An 11,177-nucleotide genomic window follows, 5' to 3' on the forward strand; every position below is an offset into this window, starting at 1 on the left:
GGTCTCAGAAACTCACCCGAGAGAAAATGGCGAATCCCGCCCGGATCTCTGGCCTAAGGCGCCTCCGGTCTGGCAACTCCAGTCTCAGAACCTCACCCGAGAGACAACAGCGGATCCTGCCCGGGTCTCTGGCTTAATGCGCTCTCTGGAGGTAGGCGATCCACTTGCAGGGAAGGGGCAGAGGAGGACGCTGAACCCCCTCTGTCACTCGGAAGCTGAGAGGATCGTGTCCCTGCTGCCCTGTGGCTCCCCTGGGAGTCGTGGGGCCTGTGATACCAACACATCTTGACCTAAGCTTTCATTATAGATCTTAATCAAGTTGAAAATCAATAATAACCATCATAACCACCCTTGTCAATTTGACACATAATTATATCTTCTTATGTCCAAATGAAAACAATAACTAGGTTATAATATCTCTCGTACAACTGCAAATGCAAGTTCCTGGGTGGGATCTTGCCCCAAGGACAGGATTTAGCTTCATTCTACCTCTTTGGGCCCCTTTACTTTGAACCATACATTTTGTATTTTTCCTTTGTAAGCTTGCTATACTTGATCAAATGCTCTTCATGAGAGTAAACCAAAGAACCAAATCTATGCTGGGCTTTTTTGAGACTTCCTTTGTCAATGCAATTAATATAAATTTCTTTATCTTAGTCTCAGGTAGACTCTCCAGACTAGGGCAAAGAGCAACAAAATTCTAAATCAAAAATCATAAGAATGGTCTCCAGAGTTCAAATCACTCTCAGCACCAATGCCTTCCATATTCCTACTTGGAATTATGCCCATTAAGTCCCACTTAAAGTATTTCACAAATTTTCAAAATTCAAGTCCCCCAAACCATATTCCTACAAACAAAAATATGGTCAGACGTATCACAGCAATGCCCTAGTCCCTGGTTCCAACATCTGTCTTGGTTAGGGTTTCAATTGCTATGAAGAGACACCATGAGCAAGGCAACTCCTACAAAGTTTAACTGGGGCTGGATTATAGTTTCAGAGGTTTAGTCCTTTACCATCATAGCAGGAAGCAGGGCAGCATGCAGGCATATATGGTGATGGAGAAGGAGCTGAGAGTTCTGTACCTTGAGAGACTGGCATCCTCAGCCAGCTAGTCGGAAGCACTCTTCTTCAGTAGATAGAGCAGAGCGTAAAAGGAACCTCCAAAGCCCACCCTGACAGTGAACAAGCCACACCTCCTATGAGTACCACTTCCTAGGGGCCAAGCATATCCAAACCACCACAGTAGTCACTACTTACATGTACTGCCCTGTCTAGGGGTAAGACCCTGCAAAATCTTCCCTCTTTTTCATTAACATGTCCCCTGATATTGTCATGCTCTGGTTTTCTTTATGCAGCCATTTCTAGGTGGGTCTGTTTCATAGCACACTTCCTGGTATTCTGGGTCTTACATTCTTTCTGCCTCACCTTCTATAATGTTCCCTGGAGCCACAGATGCTCAGCATCATTGTCACATTTGTCAGTTGATGCATACATGCAGCCTTGTACAGGTCTGCTTCTCTGTGTAGGGAACTGTAACTCAGAGTTAATGGGAGGACCACATTTACATCTGGAGGTTACTAAAATGAGTTTGAGAAAAGTATTTACTTTATTAGTGTAAATCTATTTACTAGGTGGGTATAGATTAAGAATAGTGTCAAAGAGGGTTTCACCCCCCCCACACACACATATACATACTTTTTTGTCTCTTTAATTTTCTCAAGGTAATATCTGGCTATTTAATATAAACCTGTCTGTCTGTTATCTACTCAGAGAAATCCTTTAGCCTCAGTTTTCCAGTGTGCTAGAATTAAATGATAGCCACCATACCTAGCTACACAGAAAATTTCTCCAAAGCATTAAAAGAGAAGATTATTGCCAGCCTATTTAAACTGTTCCAAAGAATAAAATTAGGACAAGAAAATTTCAAGTTTTATTTACAAAGTATATTTATTTATGTGTATTTGTCTGTGTCATATGTCATATATGTCCCAGTGAGTGTAGGTGGCCATAGAGGCTTGAGGAACTGGAACTGAAGCTGAGCCTGAAGCTGGGGATACAAGTGTTCCTGAGGCAGTCCATGTGTATAATATTTTAATCCTCTTTAAAAAAAAATTCTAGGTCAATTTTAGTTATAAATATCATCAATGCAAACATTCTTTTACAACAATAGCAATGAATGGAATTCATTTGTATAATAAGAAACATCATGACAACTGAGATTTAGTCACAATGAAAAGTTATTTCAAAGTTGGGCAGTCTCATCACCTTATTCAATACAATGAAAAAATAAGTTAGACTGTAGCTAACAGGATACTGAACATAACCACATATACCTGTCTGCTCACTGCCCAAGTCACTTGTAACAGCAGAACTGAACATCTACAATAAGGATATGAAGTTCACATGCTTAAAGTATATATTACCTAATCCTTTAAGAAAGCTTAGTGATTCCTGTAATAAATGATGATCACCACAGATATTACCAAATCATTTCATAAAGTATAAGGATCGTTTGGACTTTTCTCAGTTCAAAGAACAGTGTTATTCTCTTTTAATTTATTTTAGGTTATTAAGAACATATCTAATAATTTTGTTTTTAAAGTGAGAAACATTTTTTCCTTTCTTTTTTATGCCATATTAATTGACAGGACAAGTAAAGATATCAAGATGTTTATAGTTTTCATTATTAAATAATATAAACCAACTTACTATGTAATAATGTCAAAATTCTCCTGTATGTAGTTTTCTATTTTTTATAAGTCAAGGGTAAAACATTGTATTATAAACTGTGTGAAAAAAGTGGAGAATCTATCTATGTATACATGTATCCATCCATCAATCCATCTACGCACCCATCCATATCTATCAATTTATGTATCCATCCTCCTATTTGTTTGAAAATTCATAAAATAATGATGTCTGTAAAGATAAACAAAAGCTAATGTATTTATTCTACGAGTCTTGGTAGGATCTAGGAAGGTGAGTATGTGGAAATGAGAACTCCACTTCCCACTTTTGTATGCTCTGTAATTTTGGAGACATGTAATGTATCACCCCCCTCCCCTGCCAATAAACAACAAATCAAATAAATACATAAAAATATCACAGCACCAAGACAATATTCATTGGAGTTTAGGAACACTTGTAGGTCACATTGTAAGTGGACATCTTTCTTATGCAGGGATGAAATCTACGCAGATATAGGAGTCAGCCAAGCCACTTAGCTAACATGGACAGACAGATCATGGAAAGCCTTAATCTTACCTGTCCCTAAATTCCTGGCTCTATAATTACTATAGATGAAAAAATTGCTAGCACCTTCTGAAAACTCTGAAATCTCTGAACACTTAAGATTTTACTGAAACATTTCTACTAAAGACTCTACTAAGACTTAGGATTAATAAATACATACCGTTCTCTTCCTCTATTCCAACAGGGCCTGCTTGAGGAGTCTCCCCATTCTTTAAGCAGTTATGAATATATGTTGCCTTCCACCTTGCGTACTTTCTATGTTTCACATTCTAAAAGGAAATATATTTGCAGCACCATTAGACCATGGTAAAATTAAAAAGAGAAGTACTTAACACAGACTACCCCGCATTTCTGAGAGTCCGGCCATCGCTGGATCGTACTGCTGACTCTTAGTGGTCAGGACCTGGCAGATTGCATGAGAAGGTATTTTCACTAGAACACCATGGCATCACATCACAAGGGAAGCATATGGGTGTCTTGTCAGCAAAACTGCTAACTCTTGGGTACCTAGAGAAATTGGTTAAATGAAATTTTAAGATAAAATACAAAAGAAATCAATAATTGTTCTGTAAAACCCTTGAAAATAAAAATAAAGCTTACATGATAAAAATGATATGGTGGTTAATTTTAACTTCTATGTTGTCATATATTACCTAAGTACTTGATCTGACTACCTCGGTTCTCAAGGGGTTGGGGGGGGGACCAGAATCTCATTCTGTTGTCTAAAGAGGAACCCAAAACACCACTCAGCTAAGGAACCTGAAGCTTCTTCCTGTTTCAGCCCCAAAGAATGGTTTCCCTACGTCTTTCCTCCCCCAGGTGTGACTGCATTCTGCTCCATTTCTTTTACAAGCTTTTCAGAACAACTGTCCACACTCAGCGGTTTCACCGTCTGGCTCACTGGCCTGTGTGCTTGCTTGCTTTCTTTTCTGTCCACTCATACATAAAGTCATACAATCTGAATGTACTGACCCCTTTACCCCTTTAGTGGCATGCTCTGTACCTCATCACAGGAGCTTTTTTTCTTGATAACGTCACCAATAACCTATTCCTCTTGGGGAAGCTCAGAGGCCATTCCCAGCCTACCCTTGTCAAACGTGACAGCAGTATGGTAAGCCCTGGATTGCTTCTGTTTGTTAAACTTTTAGTTCCATTTGTGACATACTTTTTCTCCTACCTCAGTTTTTGCTACCTAAGCTCCTATCCAGCCTTCAAATAGTCAGAAGGCTCCTGCTCAAGCAGAGACTGCATGCCAGTGGAGCAGTCAGAGTCACTCATAAAGGACTTTAAGACATTACTTATGTTTCCCACAGTAATAGCAAAATGATAGAAATCCATTATTTCTAATTTTCTAAGAAATGAAGGCTTTGAAACACTGGGGCTACCTTTATTTGGTAGTGTGTATGAGCTGGTGGTGGCTCTTTCAGAAGATGTACACACAGACTCATCAATATAATATCTCTCTCCTGTTCTCACTGCCTTTCCAGGTTCACACATCTTTAGCATTTATTATCACGTACAGTCTGTCACCTCACAGCAGTCTGACTTTCTTCCTTATTCTTCTCTTGCAATTCCTACAAGCATCAGGACAGCACTCACTGAATTTGTTTCTGTCTGTCTCTATATTGACTTATACAGTTTCTGTCATCTTTATTAATTTTAGATGTATACATCTAGTCTGAATTTGCTTTTGATAAATATCTGATGAGTTGATTTTTCACTTTGAAGTCACATACACAACTAAATTAATCTACCCCAAATTGCTTTCGTGATTCTCTCCTGTATCTCCTTCTCCCAGTTAACTTCATTCATTGAAGACAGAAACCTGTGGGAGCACCCCTATCTTATCTTCAGTTCTCTACCTGACATTTCTCTCTAATACTTCCCTGGTCCCCTAGTATGTCTCTGTATTTTAACCTCCTCTCCACTGTTTTTCTCATCCAATGCTCAGACCAATCTTCTAAAGTATAAAGTCATTGATACCAATCTTCTCAGTGGCTTCTCCATGCACTTGGGCTATAAAAGTCATTCCTACTTGGGTCACGAATGTCTGGGGTTCTGTTTTCCTATCCCTTTCACTCTATCATGTAGCTTTCTGGATAGTTCTTTCTCTAAATGTCCAGGCCCACATATACTACTATCTGTCTGTTTCTACCTTTCTTACAAGGTATATTTGTTTACCTCTACTCATTCCTTATGGGGTGCATCAAATATTAATGCCTCACAAAGGTTTTCCTGACCTATCAAATCTAAAACAACTAAGTAATCTATTTTTTCCTAATAATATTTGCCATAACTTATCATTGCATGTTTATAAAAAATGTTTTTGTCTATAAACACACTCATATCACCAAAGGCAGTTTACTCCTGTCTGCCCTCTGCACCATGCATCTTGTTTCATTCTAGCACATGCTAGCTGGTTAATGGCATCTCCCATCCAATGAGTGGATGCTAACAGAAACTGTCTTGTTCTTCACTAATGTAGTAAGTTACTTGGCTATATATGTATTATTCAGGTTAAAAAGTTCAACTGAATCAGTTGTGCAACTATACAGAGAAATTTGAAATTTCCCCAATTTGACTGTTGACTTTTTTGGGTATGGGGTGGGAGGACTTTTGGAACAGAGTATCACTCCAAAGCCGAGGCTTGCTGGGACTCAATGTGTAATTCAGTTTGGGGCAATTCTCTTGCCTCAGCCTCCTATATGGGATTATAGCAAGAGCCACAACAACACAAGACTAACAGTTTCAGATCTAAAGAAACATCATCAGGATATTGGTTGCTTTGTTTTTCACCCCCTCTCTTTTACTATATGAAATAACAATAATAAACAAATCAAAGAACTGACTTTCCTTTAGATTTAAGTTTTCAAAATCCCAAATAAACCGGGACTGATGGTGGACAAAGGTTCTTAACTAACTTAAGAACCTCTAGGTTTAGATGTCCACTTGAATCCCATATCTACAAATGACATTATTTTAAAACATTTACTACCTTATCCTCCAGTTGTAAAATTAAAATTACCTATTTTAAATATATGTACAAACTGTGGATTTTTTTTATAGCTTAATAAACATTTGCTATTAAGATTTTAAATTAGCAAGCAAGTTGTACCTTCCATTTGCCCCTTGGAGCTAATTATCCAGCTACACACACAGGAAGCAAAATACATCAGCTATAACAAGTAGAAACATTAAACTTGTCTCTTGTGATGTGTGTTTGAACAATTTAGAAAGAAAAAATTCTGTTTAAAGATGCCACCGTGTGGTTAAATGTCTCCTCTCCTTCAGGCTCAGCTTACACCCTTACTCTCAAATAGCCTCCCTGGCTTGCAGGAAGTTAATAATTATAAGAGAGACTGGCTGAAGGAGACAAGCACACACATTACATACACTCCAACACCAAAGGCCAGCAGTAACTGCCATCAAAGTTCTACTGTTAGCTTTTCCTGGAGAGGGAAACCACACACTTTACCATCAAGAAACAAGAGAGAAAAGGCCTGGGTCTCACAGCATCCTTGGTGGATGTGTTTTCAATGGCCTAAAAGATTTCTACAAGGTCCTACCACCACTTCCATGTACTGGATGTGCGGAAATGAGCATTCTAAAACCCAGATATTTGGAGAGACCTTATTCAAACCACAGCAGTTAGTTCTTCACCTTTTCCTTTAGGATTAATTTCATCACTACAGAGTTATCAATAGTGATGATATTTTAGTAATAAAGCCAGGCACATCACTTAGAAATTATTTTGTAAGCTACAATAATCATAGCCATAATATAATTTGCAATTCAGATGGAAATATATGAACCACAGGAAAGTGACTTTAGAAGGTCAATTACTTAGTGCATGTTTAAGATAACAGCTGTAGTTAAAAAAAGGACATTTCTGCAAACAAATGAATTGCATTTTATAAAAGTTAACCTTGTCTGTAGATTTAGTGGAACAGTTATATTATGACTACAAGTTTCACTCCTAATTTCATATTGTGAGAAGTTTAAACCATTCTGGGTACCTTTACTAAATATGTAAATTTTAAGAAAATATTAGTTTAAGCTTAAGAGGGTCTATTTTGTAAATTTATGAAAAAATTCCCCATAGCACATAAAGAAAAAAAATGTTTTTATTCCCTATTGTCCAAAACCTTGGCATAAATAATATATAGCAGAAATTTCTGACAGTTTTTAACGAGTTAATGCACACTTGAATACTGTTGTAGTAAAAATAAGTAACACTGATGATACACTGTATTTTAAGAGGAGAATAAGATGTCAATATTTGTAAAATCCACTCACTCCTTTTGGCTGATTAAGACATCCTTTCTGGGAAACAGGAATTGTAAAAGGAGCTTTTTCTTTTGTCCCTGGCCCCAAGTTCCTGTTTTGTAGCTGAATTGATGAAAATCACTGACAACGGCAAATTTCAGCTAGTAGGGTCAGCAGCTGATGCAAAGGTTTCCACTGAGTTCTCAACTCACTGCCTGTACTAAGCCCTCCGTGCCTGGTCTGGGAGGAAAATACAAAGCTGGATCAGGTGGTCTTGAACTAAGTGCAAACAGGAGAATGAAAACAAAAACCACATTTGTGCCGAACTTGCAACAGCCAATATAATCTATTTTCAGCACATACGGTTTCACTCGGGAAAGTTCCACTGACTTACCTTTAATTCTTCCTCCTTGACTTTTTGTCTTGAACCTACTAGAGTTGACATTACAAATATCCTCATTATTCACACTAACTGCTATTATTTCTGACCACTTCTGAGCACCCTCACTAGATGCCACTTTCTGGACCATGAGACCCGCTGTATCACTCCTACGGCTTTCATCTCCGTTTCTATTTGTTTTACTGGTTCTCCAGGTTTCCTAATTTTCTTTTCACCTTGATGACATTGCAATCAGTCCTTGCTTGTTCTTGTTACGCAAGGCCTGGACCGCCAGCACCTAGTTCTTAGATGCCCTTCCTTTCCCACTTAGCCTTCCTTCTCTTATCCAGTGTGCTGGTTTGAATGACAAAGACACCCATGACTCAGGTTTGCATGCTTAGTCCCCAGGGATGAACTATTTGAAAGGATTAGGAGACAAGCCCTTGTTGGAGGAGCTGTGCCACTGTTGGAGGAGGTCTGTAGCTTAGGGTGGCTCTGAGATTTCAAAAGTCCAGGCCAGGTCCAGGTCTGTATTTTCTTTGTGCTATTGCTCTGAGCTACTGCTCAGCACCATGCCTGTGTGCCCCCAGCCATGACTATAATGGACTAAACTTCTGAAACTGGAAGCTAGCTCCAATTTAAATGCTTTCTTTATAAGATTTGCCTTGGTCCATGATGGCTTTAACAACACACAACACAGTACCAAATTTACATCTTCTGTTCAGACTTCTTCCAAACAAACCCCTCAATACTACACCACCTAAGCCAACATTTCACTTGTAGGCTTGTAGCCTTCCTAACATGCCACCCGCCCCAACTCACCAACCCTCCCTTATTGTTTTACTATAGAATATTTTCATATTAGAAGAAATAAGTTCCTTATAGTTCTAAATTAATAAACTTATAATGATTTTACACATCTCAAAGTTGTATTTCATCTGTCAATAAGCCACTTAATCCACTACTATATACTTCTAGAGTCTTAATATTCAGCTCCACTGTCTGATGCCCTCACTAAATTTGTTCCTTCTCATGACAATTCTTTTAAAATTTTGCTGATTTTCTGAGGTACTAAACTTAAACTAGATTGGCTTTGAACTCTTGATCCTTTGGCCTTTGCTTCCTAAGTGCTGGGGTTACGGTATATGCTACGATACGTGGCATGCAACACCATTCCTGATAGCCGTTCGTGGCCAAGCTCTCGGTAATATTCACACTGTCCAATTCTATCGGTGTATGACAGAAACACAATCAGAATATGACAGCTTACAGTCATACCCTCTACTACTAATTCTGGTTTCAGCAAGCAGTATCTAATATTGATTATCTAATGTCTGCTTTCCCTATTAAATCCTGGTCTACTATACTGAAAACAGCAACAGTTTCAATAAAGACAATTCTTATCAACTATGTCTGAATTCCCCTCTTCATCTTATCTTCTATTATTCTTCCTTTTCTTATTTTCAGTTCAGTCACAGTCTCACCTTTCTCCCTCCCGATCGCGGATGAGGAACTAATAGAAGCTTCAGAATCATCACAGTGCTTGGTAAGAAAGCACGGTCCCACCCACATAATTTGCCTTCGCCTGGACTCTGCTTTTCTCTTACTGCTTGAAGGCTTGCTAAAATGCAGCCTGATTCTCAGTAAGGCCTTCCTCGAATCAACTTGCTCACCAATTCTTAAGTCTACCTTCAGTTTCTCAATTACAGCTATCACCTGACGTCACGTTTACTGTCCTTACAAACACTGCCTGTCTCTCTCAGGAAAGTGACTCCCAGTCCCCGCTGCACTGCGACTGTCCAGAAGATACCAAGCAATGTGTGAAGAATCAGTGGATACATCTGGATTTCACTCCTTTTATCAAATACTGTAACAATCTTCAAGCTGGGTATCTAGAAACCACATTTAAAAATTGTCGAAATGTGGCAGTACACTTTTTTGTTAATAAATATAATAAATACAAATTTATTAAACTTGAATACATATTCTGACTTGGGTTTCAGTGGATAGTATTGAGAATATTTATGAAATCCCCAAGTTATAAATAGAAGTTCAAAGAAGAAAAAAAAAAGACTAATATTCTCTTAGTGCCTATAACATTTATTTACCATTTACCTTCGGTTCTTAAGATGTATCATACAAACAATATATAATTGTTCTTATATAGTCTATATAATATATGTGTTCTATATAATGCCAGGAACAACAACAAAATACAACAAGAAATATTTGAGAAACAAGCAATAAAAATTGTTATAATAATAATAACTATATGCTGGAGTACTTATACTTATTACATATGTTTCTTGACAGCTTTAGACAAGAATTTTATAGTTGCATAATTCTTGAAGCTATATAATCTCACAAAACAAGATTTTAAAGAGGAGAGCAAAATTTTACTACAAAAAATAATTAAAATTCAATCAACATATTTGGATTTATCTACTCCATTATCATAACACTGGAATGTACATTCAAGTTAAATTTCCAAACAAAGTATTTCCAACTATTTATTTAACAATATAGTTCCATTAAACTTATAGGAAAGTTTTAATAACAGGATATACTGTATTATATAGATATGTTATATCTAGTTAAGATATTCCACATATTTTATAATCATTCTTCAACTAAGATACTGTCTTCCTAGCTTTTTTTCCCTCAGATGGAAAACAATCTCATATACAACAGATCAGGAATATTCAATGCACAACAGTTCTGTGTGGTTTAAAGTCACAACACCTTGTCAACTGAGCCAGTAATGTCCTCTGCAGTCATTTCTCTACACAGCAGAGATCAATTCTAAGAAGCATGCATTATTTAGTCATATTTAGTAATCATAGTAATCATGTCTATTTAATTTCAATCTATAAAGGCTATCTTTTTCTGACCCTCAACATAAAAAGTACTAGTAGTTATAAAATGTGTATTGATGTTTCTTCATGTTTGCTTTATGTTACATATTTTAAGCAGCATTACCACAGACTATTTAATACCAGAATAGGATCCTGGCGGTGCTGGCTTGCTCCAATACTAGGGATGACAGGTTTTACAACCTGGTTAAAAAGGTCCATGTTTTTCCCTTTGAAGCCATTAACTAATCTGAGGGGAGATACTTAACAGAATCTAATACTATAAAGAACTTTTCCTCCATCACTTATTTGTTTTATTATATTTAGCACTATGCAGCAATTGATTTGTAAACATAGGTTAGTGTCCATCATCATTAGACTTGCACTGATGCTCCAACTTTTTGTCTCTTTCTATCCCATCCACCC

The 11,177-nt window shown here is 37.5% G+C and overlaps 1 protein-coding gene across 2 annotated transcripts in view; it reads right to left on the reverse strand.

The window, feature by feature from the left end:
* Vta1 (vesicle trafficking 1) overlaps positions 1–11,177 on the reverse strand; it is a 63,711-nt gene that overhangs the window by 28,535 nt on the left and 23,999 nt on the right. For both annotated transcript variants that reach the window (XM_031380480.1, XM_031380481.1), the window contains one exon: positions 3,415–3,523. In XM_031380480.1, coding sequence (XP_031236340.1) covers positions 3,415–3,523 — 109 coding nt within the window. The remainder of the gene's footprint in view (positions 1–3,414; positions 3,524–11,177) is intronic.

Source organism: Mastomys coucha, unplaced genomic scaffold, assembly GCF_008632895.1.
Source record: "Mastomys coucha isolate ucsf_1 unplaced genomic scaffold, UCSF_Mcou_1 pScaffold2, whole genome shotgun sequence".
Lineage (NCBI taxonomy): Eukaryota > Metazoa > Chordata > Mammalia > Rodentia > Muridae > Mastomys > Mastomys coucha.